Raw genomic sequence first — 26,113 nt, 5'->3', positions numbered from 1 at the left:
TCTTCAGCGACAAGAAAAGATGGAAAAAGACCAGAAAAGTGAAGGCGAAGAATCGGAGGAAATCCCAGCAGGTTGGTGGGAGATAGGTTCCCGCGGCAAAGCCACTTTTGGCTTGTCACTTGTCAGCGTCGGCCAGAAAAGAGTAAACAGGAGAAACGTCTTTTCCCTCAGAACAGCTCATAACCCGTGTCACCTTGAAGGCAAAGAGCTCTTTCCGTGTTTGACCCATGAACAAGGTTAAAGTGGTTGATTTCACTTGCCAAAGCGGCTGCTTTAACTCGCGTTTACATGCTACACGGTCCTTGGCACTTTGAGATCATACTTGGGGCGAGGAGAGACGTGTGTGTCAAAGAAAATGGGGCTTTAACCGGAAAATTACCGTGTTACATGTATAACCGCGTTTCAACTCAGATGCACAAATTGACAGAATCGATCCTTTTACGGTTCTTTTCTTGCTCATCTGCAGCATGCGGGTTTGCGCGTGTCGTCGTTGGTGTCAGAGACAACAGAAACGTCAAAGCACGACAAACTTCAGATTTCCCATTCGCCAGGGTGTTTCACTGTCTCAAGTCTTCTGGAATGTGATTGAATGTTCTGTCTCGGCTCCTTCCATGTCTTGATCAATCCCCCAAATCCTTAGTTCGCTTTTATCAACGATTCTTCCGTTCAGACGCCGACACTAGGAAATATGCCGGCTTTGTACGGAGGATACAGATTGGTACAAAGAACTTCCTGTATCCTCCGTACAAAGCCGGCATATTTCCCAGTGTGATTCGGTTTTGAATTCGTAACTCAAATTATCCATTCCGAAGTCGGTAGTGGTCTTGATTTGACGTCATCAGTTTTGTGAGTTTTGCACTCTCTCAATCAGACGCTCCACCTCCCAGACCGCGGGAACAATCAGTACGCCGTCCCTCTATTTTTGCTCAACTCAGATTTCAGAATCACTTCGCGGGACTCCACAAGAGAGCGACGATGCTGGCAGGACAACCTATTCTGGGAAACGGTGGTTCATCGTCAAAAGAGCGAATACGGAGGTGTAATTGCGAATCTAATCACGCGTCTGTATCTAGATAGATATGCAGCTAGATCGGTACAGACAGGCAAAGCCATGTACAGTGCACAGTTACAGAATTTGCACCATTTGAACGGGGAAGACAAATGGATCGACGGGCTGCTGGGCACTCACATCCAACCGAACTGTGATCCATATATTCAGGGTTCGTTCTATAGTTTTGTTCACGAGAAATTCTAGGTTTCTTTAACGTATGTGGGCATCTCCGAGAAAGGGGAGGAGAGATGCGGGACGCTTAAGCTGCTCTTACCGTCTCATGCCCCTACAGACCTCACGTTTGTGTGAATCTTATGTGCTATGCAGTGTCATAGGAGACAAGTCTCGAATTCGCGTCTACCTGCAGCTACGGTAACTGCTGTGTTTAAATGGGGGTCAACAGCTAGGTGTACAGAGGTCGTTCCGAACCGTTAACCGCTGACGTAAATCAACACGAACTCCATTTCAGGTGCTTCCGTTGAGCACATCCCTTAATCTAAGTCACTCCATCCCCGAGTTTTGTACCATGAAACCATTTGACGTTGTATCCTTACCCCAGAGTGAATCCCCTTCTATCTATCGATCGTTGAAAACTTGCATACACGCTTCTCTGGCTATGAGAGGATGATTCGTTAATGCGTGGACATCTCACTGTCTACTCTAAAGGTACCGACAGAAACAGGGGAAAAGTCAATGCTGCGGCAACAATTGTGGAAGCTCGTGCATGTTTTCGTGTTTGTTGGACTCGTTCACCTGAGCTTCAGGGAACTCTGTACCCTCGAGATGACAAGAAAAGCCAACTCTTGCAAAGCGGAGTTTGTCCAAAGCTCACAAACACAGCCACTTGTCTCGCTCCATGTCGATGTGGACGGGAGTATGTTTTTATGTTGGCTCACTTTCACAAGTGTGTGCTTGCGCGGAGAACTGAATAAAAAGAGAGCACAGATCGGGGGCAGTGTGTGCCTCCAACTTCAATATAAAAATTCGCTGCAGGGGTAAAGAGGTGAAACCGCTGTTTTCCCTCTTTGTGAAGTTGTGTCTCCACGAAAACACCGAAACCTTGACAGAAGTCTCCAGCGTCTGGTCGGGGAAATCTAGTTTTTCTCCAGGAGGAGGTCTGCCTGGAGCGAGTCGTGGTCGATGAACCGTATTCCAGATTCACCGAACTGCCACCCGAAAGATCGAGTCGCGTCTGTCCTTTTCTGTGTGCATGTGAAAGTGGATTTCCCTGGTTTTCAAGAACTGGAAGTTCCCTCTTCAAACAAGACAGCGTCCACGTGCCTGCTTGCACGGGTGCTCAAGTGAGCGAACGTTGAGGTGGAAAGCGCATGCATCTCGACAAGGCTTTTTAGACAAATGGCAAGACCCCAAATTTAGACAGACACCCGTCCAAATGTTGACGCTGGATCCTGTCAGTGTAAACGTCTCTACGCACATTACAAAGGCGGGGGTGCCATACACTGAAGCATATGCAGAAAAATTCGAGACTGCTGCTGCAGGTGGCGTTCCGTGCATGCAGAGTCAAATGTGGAGAACCCGCAACAGGAAAACAAGGTAGCGGCGACACCGGAACTAGTTGACGGCCTGTGAGAGATTCGGTTTTACAGAACAGGTAGAATACGAAGTGGGCGAGTTCCGTGGAGAGAGAGGGGAGGCCGACTGTTGAGTTGTCTGCGACAATCCGGCGACAGAAGACGTACCCTTGGCGGCATTCGCCTCGGGCAGTCTAGCTTGAGCCTGGACAGATACATTAAAACGGACAAACCATCCGAAACATCCTTCAGTCGATGCTTTCCATTCACTCAGACCATCCACTCTCTCTCTCTCACGCTTTGTCCTCGAAAGACTTGCCCAAACCTTTCTTTCGCGCCGCATTCGTGACCTCTTATTCACTTAACGTCTATCCGCTTTGCCTCCCGCAAACCCACGCACACACACAACTGCATGCACTGAGAACGCCTCCCGAATCCCACACGTCCACCGACCTCTACATAAACACAATGCATATATATAATTATATATATTTATATATTTATATATACTTATTTTTATATATATTTATATATATATATATTTATATATTTATATATATACATAAAGTGTCCCCACAGATACCCTTGTACGCACACACGTAAGTAAGTACACGCATTAAGCCTTCTTCCATAGATACATATACATATACATATATATATATATATATACATATATATATATATATACATATATAGAGAGAGAGACATACGCATCCTCATAGGGGTGTACGTCTCTCTTTTAGAGAGAAGCGCAAGCGTGCAGAGGCACATTCACAACCGATTTGATTTGTTATTTCCTCTCTTTGCTTACTCCGCGAAAACCATCGGCCTCGGGTGTCGAAGTCAAGGAGAGAGACGGCGACGGGGAACTCGGTTGCGTATCGACGTTGGATGCATGCACAGAGCCGAGAGCCTCCGACTGCCGTTCATAGAATTGCCTGTCTTTCGCAGTGAGCACTTGAGATTTCTGGGCGAACTCTTGAAAAGGAATATATCCCTCAGCAGTCAAAATCAGAGGGTCTCCAGAGACGAAAGGCACAGCTACTTCTACCTGCTTCTGTACGAGGCGAACGACGTCGTACGGCTTCTTCACAATCACCTCGCGAGGTACCTACACAGTCGGAGAACAAGTGACTCACGCGGTCAAGAAATCGAGATCACACGGACAGTGTAGAGGAACGGTCTTTGAAGAGAAGCAAAAGAAACTTGTGCATGTCCACCTTTCGCCCCGACACGAAGCTGCTTGAATCTTAATCCAAGATCGACGCCGCAGAAAGGTGAAGTTCTACCGCGGTAAAAGATTCCAAAGGAGGCAAAGAGTCACAACGCGCGAGTCAGACAGAAAAGAGAAAACGGCCTTTCTCGACACTGAAGGGGGGGGACAAGAACAACCTGTGAAGACACGGAGAAAAAGTCTTTTGCGTGGAGACTCTTACTTCCACTTGCACATGCTCCTCCACGATTCTCTCCGTAGGCACAGGCACTCTCCTCTCAATGTACCTGAGAAAACGTGAGAAACCATGCAAGAAGGAAAGCGCAGCAACCATGCGCCTGAATGATGGGGAATTAGCACAGAGAAGTCCTGAAAGAAGCAAAACCGTTTACTGAGAGAAGAGACGGCGAAGTGGACTTCTTGCGAACGTTCGGCGTATCGTTCGGAATCTGCAGGTTGCTAGAGCCATTTGAAGGCAAGTGTAAGACATGAAAAACTACCAGACAACCTCCAGAAGGTTGCTGTGGATCCATGGTTTGGTGTGTTTGCTTGCGTTTCTCACGAAGGCTCACGGGGGCGAAGATAGGACTCTTTTCAGGGGAAGAAAAACAAAAGTAAAGACGACAGGTGTAAATCAGTCTACACTAGAAACTCGAGGGAGACGCGAAACGAGACGCCTGCAACGCTTCATTTGACTGACGGCTTCCTGCGAGACCCCAAAACGATCATGATTCTTAGTAGAACAAGGAAGGCGCCTGCTGTCAATCACCATTAGATACTGCGAATGCCACTGTAGAAATAAAACTGAGAATTCAACTACAGATGTTCGATTTTCAATATCGACTTGCCCATTCGCTTTCTTCAAGCAAAGCGAGGGACACAAACTCAGTAGGCAAAACGTGAGTGAAAGCAGTAAAGAGCTTGGGCGGCAGACTCTGTGATAGATTGATAGATAGCTCGACATAGATAGATAAATAGACATAGATAGGCAGAGAGATGGAGAGGGAAAGACGAGAAAAAGGAAGGACGAACTGTCAAACGATCACTGTTCCATCGCAACAATTGCAACAACGAAGCATGACCTGCATGCAACCACATAAAAAAAAACGTTGCTCACTTTGTAACGTAGACCGGCTTCTCGACCTCCTGGTAGGTATCTTGAGGCTGTGGCGTCGGCACTTTCCTTTGAAACAGGATACAAACGCAAGTGCTGCACAAGAAGGATTTTACTTTACGAGTCTATGAAATCGAAGAAAACGCGGAACAGTCCTTTACAAATGTGTGTCTGCACATCGGCATTTGTGCATCAATAGCTCGGTACGGGAATACGTTCGTCTGTATGTCCAAAGACAAGCGGTTATACACAAACAGCTGAATGTACAATTGTTTATGTTGTATAGTCACACAGAGCATGCGTTAAACAAAGAGCTTTTCGAAATGCAGCAAGGTCATGCAGTGTCAGACAGACGCACCTGCGGAGAGGGTCTCTAAGAGAAAAAATAAAAGCTAAAAACTGGAACAAAGCCCAGAAACCGGAGTGCCTCACGTCATTGGCCTGACGGGTGAAGAGGTGTAAATATATACACGGATTTAAACGTATAATGATATTCTTAAAAAATACGTATAAATGTATGTGTGAATGTGAACGGAAACGAAAATGCCAAGAAAAATACAGTCACCAAGATACGTCTCGAATCGGGTGCTGAAGAACTACAAGGACCTATGCAGATACAAGGAACTTGGCAAGCATTTCTAGAGTTATACAAAAACAGTACCTCGCGACTTTGGGGGACGGTATCCCTTTCGGAGACAGACGAGAGCTGAAAAGAAACTCACCTTTCGATCTTTTTCTCGACGCGCACAATCTTTTCCCGCGGGACAGCCTGTTCAATGTACTTTGGCACTTCGACGTAACGAGGAACAGGAATTTTGACGATCTTCTCCACAACCTGAAAACAAAGACCATCAGCAGACACTCTACGACAGTAAGCGAACCTGCCTATTTAACCAAATACTTCTCTTGTGTCTTTCCTTAGACTCAAATGAGTGTCCAAGAACAATTTACTTTCTTTGTTCCATCGTACACATTCACATACATCTATCTATCTATATATATTTATATATATTGAGCCCATGAATAAACATAAACTTGAACGAGTTAGCACACAGATATATATATATATATATGAGAGACAGATACATCTAAAAGCATAGAAACCACCAGATATATACGGCTATATATATACATATGCATGTAAACGCAAATAGAGATGAAAAGGTATTTGTATTTTTAAGGGATATTTTCTTTGGGTCGAACGTGGAACAAAGACGAAGCCTCTTGTACTCGTGTGTGAATACAAGAGCACATTTAACTGTTTCTCTTTGAAAGTGAGTGCTTTCTGGAAGCGAAAAATCTTTCCTTACTTTCTTTTGTCGGACTTCAACAATCTTGTCGACAGGAACGTGTCTGATGACCTTCTGGGGCACCGGGACTTCTCGTTCGACGTATTTAATTTCGATTTGCGGTACCTCGACAATTTTTTCCACTTCCACCTGAGTGTGAAGTTCCGAACCGCATTATGCGCGCGCTTGTTATTTCCCCATCGCACACAAGAGCGCGGAAACACCGCGCAGATGCACATCGAAAACCGGATTTAGAGTATAAAGTACTGAGATTACTGGAAATGACTCTTAAAAGTTCTTCTATGTAAAACATGAACCTCCGTTCACGGACCTGGAAAACGTCAATGGACCTGTTTTTCTCACTTCGTCGATTCCTAACACCGCATTTTCACTCGAGCTGAAAAGACTGAAACTTCTCCACGCTCCCGTAAAGAGTTCTAGCTAGACAGAGCGAGATGTTCGTGCGACTGCTGCGAGTGTCCAACCGGACGAAGGAGAGAAGAGTCGGGGGAGAGTCGACAGACGAGAGGCGAGGCAAAATTCGCGACCCAGGGCGGCGTGAAGGAGTGAAAAAGCCGGAAAAAGAGGCAGTGGAAAAGGTAGCGGCGCGCATCACGAGATTGAAGAAAAAGCGTGGACAGATAGAAGCGAGCGAGTGAAGAATACGGAAGGAACAAAGGAGAAGCAGGGGAGAACGAACTAGGTGAGAGAGGCGAAAAAGGGGGTGGGGATAAGCAAAGCCGAGGAGCGGCAGTGAGAAGCGAGACTGAATTACCTCTCTGTACTCGATCCTGGGGACGTCCACAATCTTTTCGACTTGAATGACTTTCGGAGTTTGAATTATTTTTTCGACGATCTCGATCTTGGGAATCGGCACAATTTTCTCCTGGCGAATCACCTCGTCTGTCGTCACGAATTTCTCAGCGACGACGCACTGCGGCACTTCCACCACTTTGTCCACGTACTTGACCACCGGAACCTCCACAATTTTCTCCTGGAAAAAACGACCGTGAAGCAGTTCAGACGGAATATAAGCCGGATGCGTGTTCGCTTGGAAGCGGATTTTGTCGTGAACTAGGGAGGTAGAGTGTAAGCATGAATCTGTATCCACACTACGTGGAAGACTCAGTGCACTGGAACTCAGTTCGACTGTCTGGACCAGCCGACGTAAAATGATGGTCTCTCTGCCCACATGCGTCTGGCAGCGCTCCTTTAAGAATCAGCGACTTGGGAGGGAAGACGGCGGACCGGGAAGGTGAGGAAGAGAGGGCGCCGAAGGTGATTGAACACAGACGCAAGAAGATGGAGACACGGAGCCAGGAAGTCTTGAAGTGCTCATGGTGAGTAAGGGAAGGAAGAAAAAAAGAAACGAAGGAGAGAGACGGCGGGTACCGGGGGAGAAGAAAAAGAAGGAAAGAGAGGGGAATTCCAGGAGGGAGAAGGAAGACGGCGACAAGAAGAGTAACAAACAAGAGAAGATGAAGAAAGGAAGACAACAGCAAGCTGGAAGACCGAGGAAAACGAACCTCAAAACAACAGATACGTGCTCATATGAGGCGTTTCGGGGGTGTCTCTGTTGTTCGATACAGCCCGTCGCAATGCAAAACAAAGCGCATCTTTTGTCTCCCTTACTTGGTATTCAATTTTGGGAATTGTGACGACCTTCTCCTTTCGGACGATGTTTGGAACTTCGAGTACGCGTTCTCGAACCATCACCTGAGGCACTTCAGTGATTTTCTGTTCGTACATGACGCGCGGTACTGTAATAACGGTTTCCTAGGGGAAAATGCGGGTCAGAAAAGAGAGACAGAAATGGACAATCGAATGATGAAAGGGAGGCAAGTCGAAAAACACGAGCGACTCGGCTGACACCTCTGTAGGTTTGTGCACGACCACTCGCGAGGCTGGCGGGCGGAGGCCTCTCGTAAAAGAAAACCTCAAACTTCTGGAAAAACGCCCCGTTACGTTTTCCTCAAATATGGCCGGTCATCGCACGCCTGCGTCCTCTCTCCACAGCCTCTGTTCGTCTCTCGCGTACCACAACTTGCGGTTCACACTGCAGCTTCTCGGGTATGTACACCTGGGAGACGGAGTCGTATTTTCTCGATCCGCTGATGGAGGATGAGACACGGGGGTCTACGGCGTTTGCTCTCCCTTTCTCTGAGTTTTCTTGCGGACCAGAAGCTGGCCCTCTTGCCTCGTTCGTCCCCTCTGCAGCGCCCCTCGAAGCCTCTGGCAGGCTGCGTGTCGCCCCCAAACAACCACTCGCCTCCTGGTCTCGTGCATACTGTCTGAGAGCGGACAGTGAACCGAAGGAAACGGGGGGCGGCGACGTTTCTCGGTACGGCTGCTCCTGCTCCTCAGGACATAGCGCTCCGCCTTTGATGCCTGGATCTCTAGGTTGGAACGGAGCGGACGGCGGGCGCATGTCTTCCTGCGGGGCGCTACAGAGGCCGGTCTCTTTCATACTGGCGAAGGTTGTCACTTCCTGTCGCTTCGTCCCCTCGGCCCTCGCAGGCGTTTCCGCAACGGATCCCCACACCCGGGTCCTCTCCGCCAAAAAGGCAGGCGCTTCAGGTCCGTGCTGTCGCCTCCACGGCTGCATGCGCGAGGCCGGTCCCTGCAGCGGGTGCGCGCCGAAGGAGTGGCTGTGCAAATCTCCAGAGAAGCCAGAACCGTCGACCGGGGCTGAGGACGAAGCCATCCCCCCGTGAGGAGGGAAGCAGCTGCTGTCGGCACTGAGGCGAGACACACGCTGCTGAAAAGTCGGAACACAGGTAGACGGTGGAAAAGCGGCCTCGGGAAAAGGCGGATAAACAGTTGCCTCCGAGTGAAGTCGCGGCCGGACGCAAGGCGACTGAACAGCAACCGGCGCTGTTGGCTGCCACGTTGATTCGTTTTCCCCGCCCAAATGCGGCGCGGACGGAATGTAAGAACGGCCGTTTTCCGCGGGCAAACGCGGCGGCTGTGTCGGCTCTGACCGCAGACCCCTCGAAGAGAGAAAGCCGCCGTGCTCCATTTCAACTCGAAGCAGGTTTCCGAGGACGGGGAAGAAGCGGCTGGTGGCTTGAAGCGGGTCGTTTACAAGTAGGTAATGGAGGGGAAAGTCGCGACCTTGTGGATGGAATTAAGTGGATGGTCGCGCCCTTCGCATATCTGGACGCGTCGTCAAGAAAAAGGACACCGTTCACAAGAACACCGTTCACAAAGCGCGGATCAGCCGCAGGCGAAGGTACACATATGCATGGAAACTTGTCGATGTGTGAATGCAACAAGTGAGGTGCATGTACACCTGAGTGGCTAGATGGGCCGCGCTGGGCGGGATACGCGTTCATCTGTCCGGGGACATACATACAAAAACAAATGTCGGCGTACAATGGAAACGTCCTTGGATTATTTGAAGACAGATGCAAAGAATGAATAAATGTGGGCACGGGGAAGCGCGCAAGGCAAGAGAGACTAAGAGGGCGGGATCGAGAAGCCAAGGGGTCTGCACTCAAGGGAGCAACGCAGATAATGAATTCCTGACGAAACCCGTGGGAAAAAGTCGAATACAAAATTGCAGGGGAAAGGGGGAAAAGAAACGTCGGAAGAAAACCCCAAGAAAAGGTAGGCAGAAAGACAATTCGCTTTCCGAACTTGTTTGCGCGGACAAGACACGTGGAGGGGCGGCGACAATGCTCTGTCAAAACGGCATCTGAATGAGTCGCGCACTTTCCATTGCGGAAAGAGTGGATTTTCTGTGCGCTTAATCGAGGGAAATTCCTTATCGGCAAGAGTTTCTTCTTTTCGAAGAGCTAGAAAGGGTCACTTTGGCCCTGCAGCTTAAATACCCTGACACAAAAAGAGCAGCTTTTGAGTCGCAAGACAAGAAAAGAAGCAGTCAAAAACACCCGATCGACTAGAGACGACTGCCCGCGCGGGGGCAAGACGCGGGCGAGTCACCCATGAAACTTCAGTGAAGAAGGTAGCGTATCGCCGGAAACTGCCTCCTCCATTGTGCCAGAAAACCTCAGAGAACATGAGGACAAAGAGAAAGGTGGAAAGAACTGGCCTTGAGTGTGGTAGAAAAAACACAAAGTTTTTAGAAGCCTGTCGAACAGAAACGCTCCTTTCCATGCTTGTGACAACAGGAGTGCCACTGGGGGGCGCTGTTTGTGTACAAGACAGCCAGACCCCCCGTCCCGAAGGGAAAGGTGGCACTGGGCATGCTGAAAAACAAAAATGTTTTCTCAAAGTGCGTGGTGATGGCGTTGATATTTTAAATTGGCGTCTCTAGCAAGACAGAATCGGTCGGGGTATTCCATTCCGCCGTGTTTTACCGCTAACAGGGCGGTGCCTTGTTCACAGGGCAGAGTGAATGTCAGATGAAGGGGGACAAGTTGAACAACAGCTAAAAACAGTGATGCTGTCTTGTCTTTTTCGAGGGTTCTTTTTTATTCCAGCAGAGCGAATGTTTGACTAAAGAGAGCCTGCGGCATCGGGTGGGCTGTCGAACCAAAGCGCATATGAATCAGAGTGCATGGCATCTCTAGCTCTCGTTCGAAGTTCACTGTAAGCGTCGCGCGTGAATTGAAGCGAATCGCTGGCTCATTGTGCCGTCAGCAAAACGCTGTGCGCGTGCTTAGACTTCGACTACACGCACACGAGAGGTTTTCAGTGGCATCCTAGTGAGACGCAGAGTCAGCGAGCAAACTATCTAAGGAGAAGGAAACGAGTCGTCTATCTTCTTCTTTTGCTGAAAGAATGGCTCCGACACTCGGAAAGAGTGCCTCTCTCTGGTAAAAACTCGACGTCTGTCGGTGGAAATGGGACGCCCTCTGGCATGTGAATGTCTTATGAATCGGGTCTCCGAAGTGGTTTTGGACAGTTATTCACTGTCGAAACTCTTGTGACTGCCTCTGGACAGAAACAAGGCACTATATTTTTCCAACACGTCTGCGCACGCGAATGGCTTTTAGAATATGCAAATGTATGAGATCTCGTAGAAACTGTGTGAATCTGCCAGCGAGTATACGCACGATGATGTCGGACTCAGACGGCAATACCTGCCAACTAGAGCAGCTGCTAGTCGTAGAAACTTCATTGTCGCACAAGTAAATGTTCAAGAAAGGGTGGTTCCTCAAGTTTCCAGCAACCTACGCTTTAATAGAAACTAGTTTACGTTGCTGGGTGTTCCTGTTCTGAGCCACTGTGTTGCCGCGTGCCAGCGAACACTGAACTTGACCTTGGTAATCAGATTCGAACAGCAAGGTTCTGTCCAACAGAAAAATTCACAATGTTATATGTATCTCTTTATTGATACTGCCACATAATTCTTCCCCTGTCGAATCATTGAGATCTGCATGAGTAAGTCGCAAACCACGTGACGCACCGTCACTGCGTCGGAGAACCTCCTGTCAGTAAACAACTTATTGGGACTGCAGCATTCCTTTCTGTGCTTAACGTAGGAAATGCATCGTTTCAAAAGGACGAGAGGGTCCCACCGTTCTTTCTGAAAAAGCTTCCGGCTGTCCCTACTAATTAGAAGCACCTGCGAGCGCAGGACTGGCATACATGGCGTCGTAGATCTTCTGTGGGAGTCCTTTTATGGCATCCAGAACGGCGGCCCACTCTTCGAAAAGGGCCTTGAATTCCTCAGGCGTGCACACTTTCCACGTAGCTCCGACGTCGCTGGCATCGCAGTGACACTGAGTGCCGCCAATCCTGGTGACGAGAGACCAGGCAAAAAAGTCGCCTTTTTCCATTTCAGCATCGTCGTCGTAGTGGCTGTCAAACTTCCGCAGACTCTTCGCTGTCTGCATAGCACTTTCCAGCTTTTTAACTTGGTCCTCAGTCAGGAGATCCAGAAATCCGTAGTAGGATATTGTAAAGGGGAAGTACCACATGGGCCAGTCGAAGGACTCAGCGCGGAAGTCGGCACACTGCTTCCGTCGCTGTACGGAGTCAGAGGACGGGGTTGTTTCTTGGTCTTTTAGGCTTGCGAGGTACTCTCGGCGCTTCACGTGCCACGCAGGATTGATATCTGAGCGCCACAACTCGAAAAATCGAAGGTTGCAGTTGTACTGGTCGCGGAACTGTTTCGCTTGTGGTTGTTCCAGTCGATTCGTCCACATCTCCGTAGATTCTTCCGTGTCCTTTGTGAACCCAAGAACAACCTTGTACGACCTCATGGTGTTTACTGCATCTTCACTGTCAGGTCTGCCGTCTCTGTCGTTGTCGAGGAAGTCAGCAAAGATGCTGGATGCGTGCGACAGAGCGGCATCTCCTACGGAACTCGAGGCCACAATCGGGACCCCAAAGACGCGAACAAACCGAACGAGACCGACCGAACGAAACATGCTTGTCGGCCGAAATACGGCCACACTCGTGTAAACCTGCGAAGAATCGGGCTGCTCGTCAAAGTCCTCAAACGAAAACGCAGGGACTTCAGCACACAGGTCCTTGTTTTCCGAGCTGTCCTCAGGTGCAGCCCATGCCACGGGTGCGCCTGACAGATTGTCACTTCTCATCATTTGAAGGAATACGGTGAAAAACCAGATAGAACTGCCAAGCAGGGGGAGGGTAGTGTAATGTCGAAACTTTCGTGGAGTGGGGACGCACGTGCCGTGTTTTTTCTGATGCAGAACCCCAGACACATCCACGCACTCTGTCCCGCTTATTCCAGTTTCCCCGTGAATCTCCATAGTAGAAACTGGGAACAAGTGCGTAAATCGCTAGCAGCGATGGCAGGAATCCCAGTGAAAAATGGAAGCGCCGCACCGAAAGGATCAGAGTGGCCTGAACACAGGAATACACGTGCGATGACAGGAAAGATGACTAACAAGACAATCTGATAAATCAGCTCGACCCATTTAAAGACAGAAAAACGACAACCCAAACCTGCCGCTGGAGCGCCTATGCTCGTTGCACCCCAATGAGACTGCCGACACGACCCAACGAACCCACCAACCAACGAGCTCGCCAAAGCAGCCTATCTGCGACTCTCGTACGCACATAACTGCAGCTCTTGAGAACTCTACAGAATCTACAGTTTATCTGGTCGTCGCGAATAGGACGTCGCTTTAAGCTGATTTCCTTCTGAAAACCACATATTTGCTAGTTCAAAAGCAAATCGGAGCCTCCAGCATCTCACTTCAACATTAAGAAGAGTTCAATACCCCAAACCTCAGAGGGATTACCTGAAACGATAATCTACGTAGGTTTATCTGGGGCCTAAAAGAGTAAATGTATTGTATTTAGTGGACTGAGTGGTTCGCAAAGCAAGAGATATCGCTTCCTGTTCCAAAACGGGTTGCGGAATGTCGGACCTACCTGTTTTCACGTTAATTAAAATGTGCATCGTCGGCCTGAAACAACATGGATGCAACTGAACTGAAACGAAAGAGACAAGCGAGTGGAGATGAAGTACTCGCTTGTTCCATTCCAAAACCGGTCATGAATGCGCGGCTACCGAAGTGCAGAGATGCTCTAGTTCCTACTTTTCTAGCGTCCCGTTTTCCCGGAAAACCTTCCAGTCCGCTCTCGTTTGGTCCTTCCTTTTTCTGGAAACAATTGATAACCATTTTATCAGGTTTCTGCATTGGAATGGATGCACGAGAAAACATTGACGTGCTTCTGTAAGACTCGAGTGTGGTGGACAGGTCTCCGTTGTGACTCTTTCTAGTCTCTGTCTTCACGTCTGTATAGATACCTTTATCGTCTTCTAATCTCCCTCTTACGTCTTCCTCCTTGCAGATAAGAGGCCATATCTTTTTTCTTTCCTTCTTTCTTCCTTGTTCTGCTATGCCTCAGCGTTTGTCATCTCTGTTTCGCCGGGGCGCCCGCCTCAAAGACCCTCTGGTGTTGCTCTCATGTCCATCTGTTTCCAACTCGGGAGCCTTCTCAACATCGTTATGTTCTTCCTAGTCCCGCTCTCGTGTTTGCGGCGTCTCTACGACATTTCTCTGTTGGCTTTCACCAGTTCATGCTGAGTGACAATCTCATGTCCTCGCGTTCGCCGGGGTAACTTTGCCCATACCTAAGCGAGTGCTCAGCTGTGTCCCTGTGTTACCTCGTCTCCGTAGATGTGGAAAGGCGAAAATCCTTGATCCCTTCCACCCCCATAGTTGGAAGGCTTTCTATGACGTCTTCTGAACGATGTTCACAGCAGTGAGGAACGCGAGATTCACACGTGTTTTTTCTCTCGCGTGCATGCATGCATTCGTGGCGCAGAAAAGCGGTCCTTCCTAAGGACACAGGAATCGCCTATTTCTATCTTGTCGAGGCCTTCCAGCGGCGCATCTTTTTGAATCGTGAATATGTTCTATCGAAAGTCTAAAGTTGTCAACTTGGTGATGAGTATCACAGGTCGTTGAGGAGATAGCGACCTCTGAAAAGTGTTGTGGGTGATGCATGCGCGGACCAAGTACATTGACGTTGCCCGGTTCTCTGCATTTTCTCTCTACTTTTTAGCGACATCGCCCTCTGGATTTTTTCCTTACAGGCGGAGAAAAAGAGGTACTTTAAGCGGCTTCCCTCTTCCTAGAACTTTACCGAAGTTGCGCACACAGCCCGCTCCTCTGCATTCTTTTTCATGGTGTTTCCCGTGCACGCGTGTTGTGATTTGCAGTCGGGTACTCCAAATTTCTGCAATTCATGGAGAAGGAGCATTTGCAACTATATGAAAAGCTAACAAGTCGATATACAGTTGCATGTAAACGTGTACATCTGCAGTCTGTACCTACACTCCTACAACCAAATACAGAAATACACGTATGTAGAGAGAAAAAACTTAGCTATATATCGCTGCTGTGACACGCACTTTCGACTTTCCGTTTGTTTCTTGATTCGTTGAGTTCAGCAGCATGTGCATTTGCATGCGTTCTGCTGTTCCTGTCCGTTGTCTCTTTTCTGTTTCAGCTGTTTAGAAAATCCCTCGGTGCCAGGGGCAAATAGTGTGCTAGAGCATTTGTCAATTAATACAGGAAACTAGAACGTATCAGAAAAAAGCATTCGCCACGATGGGACGACGGCAGAAAGTGAGGAGCAACGCGGGGAACAGAAAACTGAAGAGAGGACAGAGAGATCTGAAACGGAGAGGCAAAGACATCGATCAAGGTGAGATTCCGAGAGACGCAACGACCACAGAAAAACGGGGAGTTGTCCTCTTCAGGTCTATGGGGTTTTATCTAAGTTATGGAGAGATATTTCTCTGTCGTGCTGCAGAAAGCAATGCGCCGTGTCTTTCCTCGAACTGAACGGCAGGCACGCAACGGCGGCCATAGGCCTTCGAGGAAACTTCTAACTCGGTACTAGCTGCACACACACTTGATCGTTATGGAATTCTGTGTGTACCGATCTAGGCTTAAGGTTGTGTTTACTTTAGAAAAGGAGCAGTAACCATTCCTGTCACGATGCGTGCGCCTGAGAGACTCGTTTTCTTCCTGAGGTTCAAATGGGAGATATATTCCTGCGGAGTGTATCCAGATCTTCGCCACGCACATCGCTTCTGCACATTTTTGTTCCAACGATACAGATCTTTTTCTTGCCTCGGTGTGTTCACCTTTTCTGCGCTCCCTAAATCATCCACGGCCATATATATATATATATATAGATAGATAGATATACATGCATCTGCATGTATACAGAAGGCACCCTCTGTACTTTAAATAATTCCAGGTATCACTGTTGCGTGTAGATATACCTCAGAAGCATCATGCGCATTTCTACCGTGCGAGGTGATTGTCCCACAACCGGGTTGTTCCTGCGTACGCGTCAGAGGGCGGCAGTTTTCTGTCTTGCTGTCTTTCCAGAGTATGTTTTTTTTCCCGTAATCTTGTTTGTCTCCGCAGTGCATGCAGACCTGAAGAAAGGCCATGTGAATTTGCCAGTCGACGAAGACCTGCCGGGGAAAGGTCAGTTCTACTGCATCTCGTGTGCGCGGTACTTTATCAACGACTCTGCTTTGCAGATTCACATGCAAACAAAAGCCCACAAGCGTCGCCTGGTTGTCGCACAGGAGACCCCATGGACCCACGAGGACGCCGAGGAGGCGGCGAAGTAGCCCTGGTTCTCATCTTTCTATGAAGAGAAGAGAATGCAAAGGATTACCCGTTTTTAAAGATGTTCTTCTGTCCAATTTCACCGACAGGAATCCGAGACAAACGGCTCTAGCTGGGGGGTAACTTGGCGCCAGCAAGTGCCGCCACCGGCACGCGTGAAATGGGGCTGCTTGTGGGTTGCCTAGACACCCCGGAGGTGGCGACCCACAAAGAGAGGTGACGGGGCATCATGAGAAGGTTTTGTCGTTTCAGAAAATACTGGTATCGAAACGCAGTTTACGCTCTTCGTTCTGTGTTCCAGCTTGAACAGGAAGCGAACACAAAAATGTGACTGATGCGGGAAACAGCTGGAATGGTGCGGTAGGGCCAGGACCAAAGACATGGGGTCCCACAATGTTCAGGTACTTTAAGATGCACCGAAGGCGAACGATCAATTGAAAAACTATGTTTTCTGGTTTCAATCATTCTCTCCAGTTCTGTCGAAGAGCATACATTTTACTTGTACTTTCTTGATGAACAGAAACCTCGTACCTGCCTGTATATGCGGCGGCTGCCGCATGCGCTTGTAGACGTGTGCATGTGTTGCAAGGTTCGTATGTGTGGCCGTGCACATTCCTGTACATATATATATATATATATATGTATACATATATTTAAAAGTATTCGGCACTTGCGTTGAAGGAGAGGAGAGGACTTGTGGTGGGATGGAAACAGATTTCGAGATCTACTGTTTCCCGGAAAGGACCTCGATCTTGTCTCCATATGTGGAAAAACGTGAGGAATGAGCGAGTCTCGTTGTGGGGGACACTGTGCCCGTCACTGATTGAAAGAAGCGAGGGATGCAGTGTGTTTGTCACTTCAGCCGCAAAAGAAGGCACACTGGATACGCCGCTTTTTACGATTAGCGTGTGCACCTCGGGCTGCTCCCACCACACAGGACGCACGCTATCCTAGACAGATACATATACGCTTCTGTGCAGGTGCACATGAACAACCACGTCTCGCACACAGACACACACACACACACATCATGCAGGGAGGCAGGAGTATACAGCACTCGGGAAGCACGAAATGGGGTTCCCCTGATTATATCCGACGCTGGATTTTGGAGAGGTTTGGGCTTTTTGAGACAATTCCGCTGTGCTGCTCAGAAAGATCGAGAGAGAAAGACTGTTTCTGTGGCCAACCGCTTCTGGATCTTTCTTTGAACAAAGAGAGCACACAGTGTGGGACTGTTGTACCGTCGAAGATGGTAAATCCTGAACTCTCCCCACGTTTTTTCGGGAAGACTCACAGACACGTGATGTCACAATGCTGGCTGTTCTACTCCTTTGAGGTCTTCTCAGCACTGAATCTTTGCCTCGGCACTAAAGCACGAGCAAATTCATGAATGCTCCTAACTATGCATCTGTGCGTATTACACAGCGATACGCCAATGAACACATGCGCAAGCACACTGGTATGTCGTACTAAGACGCTCGAGGGTACCACATGCATTCAGACAAACCAGTGGTTTTTAAGATCCTCTAGCGCACTTGATGGCGGATTTTCTTGTCTCTTTTTCAGTTTGGTTTCTCTACTTCCCGCTCTGGTTTCCGACCGCCTCTAGTGCTGCAGCCAATTCAGCTTCTGCTTGCGCCCCGGCGACTGCCCCACGGCGTCCCCGTCGTCGACAAGAATCCCAAGGCAGGTGACAGCAGATCGACGGCTCAACGTTTTCTTCGATCGATCCGAGTTCTTTTGCTTTCCCGAGTGAACTGACACAATTTTTCAGGCATACCGAGACAAGCACAAACACACACGCGTCGAGAACTGTCTGTGGTCCTTGAGAGTCCGGCTCAGGCCGCAAGCGCCGTTCTTTTTATTGGGAAGGAAACCCGACAGCAAGTGTGACAATTCGTGCGAGAGCATGCGTGCGAGCGGCGAGACGAAACACCAGGCGGTCAAGCCACAGACTGGGCAAGTATCAATTGCATGCAAGCCGAAGCCAGGAAAAAACTCAAAGGCTGCGAGGCATCGCATGCTGTTGAACACGCGGTGGAGCGTCTCCATGTCGATATTCACGTACATGGAAAAATCCATACATATATATATATATATATATATATGTTAATATGTTTGAGTACTCGTCCACCTTCTCCTAGATTCTGGAGGAGTGAGTAGGGGAGACAGAGAGTCGGTTGAGTGTGGACTCATGTGAGCAGACTGGATCTCAAAGTGGTTGTTTGCGCGGGCGTGGATGCATACGCATATGCGGTTTTTAAGTTGATTTGTAGTGCTGAATGCATGTAATCAAATCGTGGCCTATTCTACGGAGTGTTATTTTATGCGTCCTGCTCACTTAGGTGCTTACTCTCCTTACGCCTCTAACGTGACTTCTCCGTTTGTCTTCAATTTCTTCGGCATTTGAGCGTCTCCAACAGTGTCACGCCGGCCTCGGCTCTTAGACAGGATTGGGAGCAACATCCTGGCGAAGAAGGCAGAGACAAAAAGCGTTCTTTTCTCAGCTCTCCTGGACCTGCCAGAAGGAAAAACGTCGCGTCTTCCATCAGACCTTCGAAGCATACTACGCATGCACCGGAAAGTCTTAGAGAAATGAGAATCGCGGCTCCAAGATACTAAATGTAATGCCTGTATGGCTGAACATGCATACATACATTATGTATATATATGTATATATGAGTGGTTATATGCAAATACATTTACGTGTGGATACCCATGCTTTCACAGGCTCACAAACGAGGCGGCAAGTAGGCCTATCTGTACATGTCTATGTATACAAATAATCCTGTTTAGGCGTGTAGAGAGACAGAGAAACTCGTGTACAAATGATACACCTGGGCCAGTTGTTGGGTCTTACGGCTTTATTGTCGAGGACGCGTTGAGTCGACTGCTCGGAGAATGGCGAGGAGAACAGCATTCATCCTTCACAGAACCAGTGCACATGCATCAGTGAGAAGGATTGAAGAGGTTTGCATGCCCTGTCATGCAGGTGCGATATGACCAGCAAGCCCCGCCACACAGAGAAGGACTTTTCGTCTTCTCGAGCGTATGTTCTGGTTTCGTCTGCCACTGTGAATGAGAACATCCGACAGGAAACATGTGGACTGATACAGAATCGTTCAGGAAAGTGTTTGGAACTGCGTTAGGGTGCAGGTTTGTGTCATTGCGTATAGTCTAGCTGTCGTGTTATATCACTATATAGGGATACGCATGCTTCTTCGCACAGGAGCTGGCAGGAATCTCGTTCCTTCTCTGCCTCAAACGTACTTCGAGAGTCGTTATATTATTTCCGCGGGTGCTGCAAAGGCTCGTAACGGAGACGCACAGACAAAACGACGGTTTCCACTTTGCGGGACGAGAACACGTCTGAGCTCTCCCAGGTTCCACATCACGAAAATGCGTCTTCCCACTTTTCCTTTGGGATCAACAGTTCTGCGCACGCACATGTCCACATACGTGTATACATGTATACATGTGTATGTATGCCTATCCACAGGTAGTTGCATGCGGGTGCATGTCGAGGTACGTAGGGGTGTCTATGGCCGTAACGCTTTGAGACCTGTGTCACCTTGAAAACGTGAATTTCCCATCCGCCATGTACATTCGATATAGGAGCACAAAGGCAGACGCGTCCTCTCGGGATTGGCACAGAGTATCAGGGGGGAAAGTGAGAAATCGACAATGTAACTTCTGGCTTTGTTTAGGTGATGAGAGAGAGAGCAGCAAACGACGGATCCACTGCCTGTGTCCCACCTCTCTCCAGAGTTCCGTCGAGCGGGCAGCTTGGATTTCGTTGAGCCTGCTGGGTGCTTGAGAAACTTCGAAGCGTAGAAGCTTTGACAGGAAGGTTTGTTTGCAATCCTTGCCTTCATTCGTGGGGATTCACACTCGCTGTCCTTTAAGCCGATGCATGCAGCGCAGTGACAGCGTTCGTCAAGCTTCGGCCTCAGGCACTCATTCGCTCCGCAAGTCTCGCAGTGAGGTCGGAGGAGAAGCTCCGGAGTCCGTCTGGCCGTTGAAATGCGTGCTCTCGACAGGGGCACTGTTCCGGTTGAGACGTCTCCTTTCGATTCCACCTTAGCCACAGGATTCCTACCGTTGTTAAACAAACACGGGGAAAAGGGTACCTGGGTTCGGATGCTTCAAGCACAAGGGGTAAGAAACGGTGTTGGAGAAGCTCGGCAAGCAGGAGGACAGTGCCGGCATTCGCACGTATCCTGACACTTTGTGTTGGACGTTCTGTCCTGGCGGCCTAGATCAGTCTATACGCAATGATGGTGTACAGCGATGATAATGTTTTTCTTTTCTATATGTTCTCAAACAATCTACCCCGAGGACTTTTGGATATAACGGCGTCTCTGCCAGTTCTTGTCGACGTCTGCTGTCGGGAATTTAATCCTTTTTTTTCACAGGAACACTGCCAGCAACAATGCTTGGGGGTGTTGATTCTTCCACCGTGTTTTACTGATTACGTGTCTATCCTTCAATAAAAACCGAGACGAATGTGTATACATACACAGCTGTGCTATCGATACGCGTTTCTTCTGCCACGCATCTATCATTGTTTAAGTATGGCCGTGTTAACGTTGACGCGTGCTCTCTAAAAGTAATCTGGTCGTGCCCTCTACTGATTTGATTTCGGACGCGGTGTCCACCAAACTATGTTGCCCAACTTGTCTTTGCTTACACACGGCTGCCGCTTCGCTGTATCTTCATTTCTTGAAGAGTCGTGTGCTGTTTTTCGAGTTGTTTAGAAGATGCTTTTTGCGGTCCTAGTGTCGCGGACAACTCCGGTTCCTCTCCAATTGTCTTCTCGACAGACGGGAGAGTTTTAAATCCTCGCGAGCCGCCGCGGCTCAAGGTGCGCTGTTTGGTTGCCAAGCTTCCCACTGGTTCCGATTCGAATTTTTCTTTCAGGCACTTGGAGGCAAAAAATGATTCGCAGGAAGGATTGGACGAGCGCCTAGCTCGCATGCGCGGCGACTCGCATTCCCGGCGAACACTTAAGCCAAGGCATGCATCGCAGTGGCAACGATCATCCAGCCAGGGCCGTAGGCACTCAGCAGCTCCGCACATCTCGCAGTGCGGGCGGGGCAGCACTGGAGTAGACTCAATATCGGGACGGCTGCGAGTGAGAGAACGGCCACGGGAGCTTGTTCGGCTTCGTTTCGACGTCGATCTAAGTACCCCAAGAGTAGTAGAAGTTTAGAAAAGAAGCACATGGGAGAACATGCAGACGGTCTATTGAACTTCACAAATAAAACGGGAAGCAACGATGCTCGTGGTTGGCAGAACCGGCATCTTGAGCTCCATGTAAGTGTCAACACATTCCTCTGTACAGTCGTTATGTAACAGGTAAGTAAATACGTATAGACACACGTTGTGCCAGTCGAACAAGGCCGCTACAAATGAGGATGAGGGTTCAGCTACACAACTGGCCAGAATTCTTCCATCGTTTTCAAGGCACTATCTCCAAGACATCTCACATGTAGCTCTAGAGTTTACAAGCGTTTACTGGTCCAGAATCGTCTGTAGCCTACGTACGGCATTCTTCGCCAATTTTTGAGCATATATGTTCAGCCAAATCGAAAGGACGATCTAAACGCGCGCAGAGGTGTTTCGCTACATGACTAAGCAACCAGTCTAGCTTCTACTCTGCAGAAGAAGAATTAAAAGGCTCCAGAACCGAGACAGGTTTCAACGCATGAGTGGTCTGGTGGACGCTCTTTGTAGCACCGACTACCAGGCGGCCGGATGTTCCTACGTGAAAACAACCCTCTCAGACCAAGTTTTAACCAAGATGCCGAGTGAGTGTATCCACAGAATACAAGCTGCTCCATTTTGTCTAACGTCCGATTCGGCTGTTAAGATTGCTTGGAGCAGGAAACTCACTTCAGGGTTGCCTGAGTCGTCTGCAAGGATTCCGTGTCGCTCGGCTTTTCCAGGATATATTCTTCCTTCACTCTGGCCTCCGACGGTTTCTTTTCAACCGTCGTCATTGGTTGTCTCGACTTGACCGGAGTTTGCAGTTCGAATTCATGCTTCATGCACTTCGATGCATAGAACGACTCACACGACGGGTTGGATTTTCTGCGAGCCTTCATCCGAGGGGAATCACACTCTTTCTTGTCCAGCCCTAAGCATGCGTTGCAGTGGCAGCGATCGTCAAGCCACGGGCGAAGGCACTCGGCTGCTCCACACATTTCGCAATGGGGGCGGGGCAGAGCCGGTATCGACTCGACACTCGGGTTTGCTCGGGAGCTCTTCGAACGGTGCGATCTCGCGCCCGTCGAAACGCGCGACAGACTCTGCAAGGAGGTCCTCCGGCTGCACGTTACACACAACGTCGAAACTTGCTACTGGCAATGCCACCACAGAACGTTGCAGAACAATAGACGGCGTACAGAGACAAGTTGGCACATATGTGTGTACATATAGGTACTGATGTTTGACATAAGTGCGTGTATAGTCCTACCGCACTATGCCATGTGGACAGAGACTGATTCACTGCGCACAAAAACACTCTCTGTTTACGAAGTTTGGAGCCGTAAACGAGTATATTTTGACGAGGGTACTAGTGAGTTTGTCAGTCCGAAAAGTGGACAAGCAGTCCTTTACATCTTCGTTGATCACGAAGAAGCGAAAGCGTCTGTTTTGCTGTGGACACTGCTGGAAATCTCACATGGTGTTCTGCGCCGTCTCTTGTTTCTTCGGGTCGCCTGCGGAGGAGTGGCGTTCGAGGGCTGGTAGGGTGTTCAAGTTCGTTTCATCCTCTGACGCGGTGCTCTTAGAGAATTGTTTCATTACAAATTTTGTCGGCTGTCTAGATCTGATTTTGTTCAACCTCTGCTCGAACTCATGCTTCATGCATTTAGACGCGTAGAACGACTCACACGACGGGTTGGATTTTCTGCGAGCCTTCATCCGAGGGGAATCACACTCTTTTTCCTCTAAGCCTAGACATGTATTGCAGTGGCAGCGATCGTCCAACCAGGGGCGAAGGCACTCGGCTGCTCCACACATTTCGCAGTGGGGGCGGGGCAGAGCCGGTGTCGACTCGACACTTGGGTTTCTCCTGCTTCCCCGACTTGTAGACCGACCTCTCTGGATGCGAGAACTGACTGTCACCGTGGGGGAACTTCCACTCTTTATCGTCGCTTGTGACTTGGAATGTTCCCTGAAAGAAAGACACAGGAATGCATAATTTATAGAGAGAACAGAAGCGATCACCGCGTTGCACGCCTGGAATCTCCTGGGTTCGCCGTTCGCCGGCCGGATGCATCAGTATTGTAGGCCGCCATTCACGACTGTTCATTTTCCATTCTTCCTCCGTACTCCCTTTGCGGTTTGGATATTCAACTGGAAGCTTTGTAACTCCCTTTATTGGGAACATCGCTCCTAAACTCGTAGGTCGAAATCCAGTTGCGGATGCCGACAAGGGCGCCACGCGGAGCAACTCAAAACTGCCCTGTGCGCAGATTCACCATTTTGTACGTGTACTTACTCACAGACAGGCATTTGTTCCTCCGCATACTTGGAGGTGGCACTCTGGGCTCCCAGCTGCATATATATATATATATATATATATATATACATGTCTGCGGGCAATGTTCATGGGAGTTGGTGTTTCATCTCATACGGCCGGGAAGTGTTCTCTCTGTTGAGAATCACGAATGATATTTTGCATCGGACAGAGTCTTTTAATTACCAGGGAGCCACGAGTGTAACTTGGATGGGAGTCTTGGGTGATTCTCCTGTTTGATTCCCTTTTTCGTGAGGAAGCATTTCCAGTCCTGCGTTGGGAAGGGTGGCGCTCGAGCATCCTCCACATGATGCTTCTGACGTCCGCGACTTCTGGAATTTCTCTTTCATGCATTTGGGCGTGAAGCTCATCTCACTGCGGGAACCGCTATTTCGCATGCTGGACATGGTGCGGCCGCTTTTTTCGTTTCCGAAAAGGCATGCATCGCAGTGACATTGATCATCTAACCAGGGCCGCAAGCATTCGGCGGCACCACACATGTCGCCGGGGGAGCTGGGAAGTTTGGTTGTGTTCTCACGCTCCAACGCCAGAGCGCTTTTGCTCCGTGTGGTGCTATTCGTGCTCTTGGTTTTGCTCATTGTTTTCGTGGGGCCACGAGAGACCGAGCTACCTCTCTTTGGGGTGGCTGTAAAAGACTTCGCAGAAGCCACCATTGCGCTGCACAGAATCCGGGAAGCAGCAACAGTGGACGTTACAAGTTCACTTTGCACTGTTTCGCATCAGAAATTCAGACGAAATACACCAGCAGGGAACAAGCTGCGTAACGTGAGTTTTGCTGCGATAGTTGGATGGCCTGATGCAGAACTCAAAACGTTCACATGCGCGGTCCTGGGTACCTGTGCAGCGACGTGCAGATGGAGGCTGTCGCGAAAGTGCGAAGAAGCCACTAAAGGCGCAGCAAAACACGAGTGATTTCTTCTCACTCTTTAAGGCAGGCAATTGTTGTCATCGGCAACGCCGGTTTCTGAACAGCCTTCAATGCCTCGGACATGCGAGCTGTGCTACCAGACCTCCCTTCGCTCATCGTTATCGACACTGCACTTCGATTCTGCTGACCAGCAGTGCTCAGATGTGGCCCTGAAACTATATCAGAAGCAAGAAGGCTCCCACAGGGACGCAGCGCTCTTCAAAACGGGACCAGAGTTACGAGCGTCTGTTTCCGTATAGAAAACATGACAAGCAAACTCTTCGACCGTTCCAAAAACAGTACGCAGCTGCGATACTAGTGAATAAGCCAAATTCGTTCTGAGGGGCAAGTAAAAATGACATTCACGAGAAAGTTTGGGGCTGTTTGTCTACCGAGGGGTAGTCCTTCTGAACCACTTATTACGGCTACTGCCGCTGAACGTTGTCCATTGTGAGCTCTTTACGAAGCCCTTGGATGATAGTACATGGATGACTGAAAGGCGGATTAGAGGCACTGTCTTGAGTACATGTGCTGGCCTTTCTCAACAGCGCAATTCCAACAAAGGTTGGGGAAATCAAGGAGCTATGACAGAGAAGCAGTAAGTGGCCAATCAGCGTGAGTGCGTTTGCATCACAGTGTGCGCTGACGCCAGCGTCATGGACCACCCCAGAGATGTCTCAGCCCCACAACGGTTTCTCTCTAGCGCGGCAAAAAAGCAGCTCTCCTGCATGGAGCCGTTTGAAGGACACGCTACGCGGAGAACATGACTGTTTCCACTCACAAGTGCTGCAGTTGGCTTTTTCTTCTGGTATCAGAAATTCATCCTACCTACTTAGAACAACAATGCTACCTTTTGTCAGAGCACCCTCAGTAGAACAGCCCGCCAAACGACGGGGTTGAGAGAAAAGCAATTTTGCGCTTACTGACAAAGTCAGACTGGTGAACCTATCACAATGAGGAGAACGGCCTCGATATTCGTTTCGGAAGAGCGAAACTCACGTCTCAATTCCTCCTAGTGGAGACGTGATTTGTTGGGCTCATGCATAGAACATCTCCCGAAGAGCGCAACATTAGATTTTCTGTAGGGACGAAGTACCGTTTGAACAACTCTTACGGTCGCTTTTCGGGTGGCGGAAAATAGGACACGGGGTCCCCGGCTGCGCTGGAGGAGTCAGGATTTGCTCAAAAAGGCAACAAGTCGATCGAGCGCGATGCTTTCTCAATTCGCTTTATGAAAGGTTCGGGCATGTGCGGATACCAAACACTTGGGGCTTCCCAATGTTTATGACTGAATTCTTGAGTAACGACTTGCTGGTCAACGCTCCAGTTTGTGTTCCACACGTGTTGTTTCTGCTCTTCCCCTTTGTCTAAGCGGGAAGCATCTAACACAGTAGCCCAAATCACAGTACATTTTCCTT

General features: G+C 49.1%; 4 protein-coding genes across 4 annotated transcripts; 1 reads left to right on the top strand and 3 right to left on the bottom strand.

Moving 5' to 3' along the window:
- Positions 1-1,830: 1,830 nt before the first annotated feature.
- On the bottom strand, positions 1,831-9,988 carry ALV6 (alveolin domain containing intermediate filament IMC9). Its single transcript, XM_002366234.2, has 9 exons — positions 8,238-9,988; positions 7,832-7,975; positions 6,975-7,193; positions 6,221-6,349; positions 5,633-5,745; positions 4,914-4,979; positions 4,020-4,083; positions 3,395-3,694; positions 1,831-2,788 (listed from the first exon to the last, which is right to left on the bottom strand). Exons 1-9 carry the CDS (start codon positions 9,216-9,218, stop codon positions 2,624-2,626), a joined length of 2,181 nt encoding a protein of 726 aa, XP_002366275.1. The 5' UTR covers positions 9,219-9,988; the 3' UTR covers positions 1,831-2,623.
- Positions 9,989-11,495: 1,507 nt separating this feature from the next.
- Positions 11,496-13,848, bottom strand: TGME49_226230 (hypothetical protein). The gene has a single exon (XM_002366235.2). The coding sequence runs from the start codon at positions 12,883-12,885 to the stop codon at positions 11,719-11,721; it is 1,167 nt and encodes a 388-aa protein (XP_002366276.1). The 5' UTR covers positions 12,886-13,848; the 3' UTR covers positions 11,496-11,718.
- Positions 13,849-14,467: 619 nt separating this feature from the next.
- On the top strand, positions 14,468-16,860 carry TGME49_226240 (bud site selection protein, putative). The gene is made up of 4 exons (XM_018780128.1): positions 14,468-14,698; positions 14,811-14,953; positions 15,166-15,298; positions 16,033-16,860. Exons 1-4 carry the CDS (start codon positions 14,590-14,592, stop codon positions 16,242-16,244), a joined length of 597 nt encoding a protein of 198 aa, XP_018636023.1. The 5' UTR covers positions 14,468-14,589; the 3' UTR covers positions 16,245-16,860.
- A 1,740-nt stretch (positions 16,861-18,600) lies between these two features.
- On the bottom strand, positions 18,601-21,219 carry TGME49_226245 (hypothetical protein; the record flags this gene model as incomplete). The annotated part of the gene is made up of 5 exons (XM_018780129.1): positions 18,601-18,709; positions 19,103-19,167; positions 19,513-19,543; positions 19,999-20,337; positions 20,933-21,219. 5 exons carry the CDS (start codon positions 21,217-21,219, stop codon positions 18,601-18,603), a joined length of 831 nt encoding a protein of 276 aa, XP_018636024.1.
- Positions 21,220-26,113: the final 4,894 nt, after the last annotated feature.

The sequence above is a fragment of the Toxoplasma gondii genome, chromosome X (genome assembly GCF_000006565.2).
Source record: "Toxoplasma gondii ME49 chromosome X, whole genome shotgun sequence".
Taxonomy (NCBI): Eukaryota; Apicomplexa; class Conoidasida; order Eucoccidiorida; family Sarcocystidae; genus Toxoplasma; species Toxoplasma gondii.
This window is presented reverse-complemented; position numbering and strand designations above follow the sequence as displayed.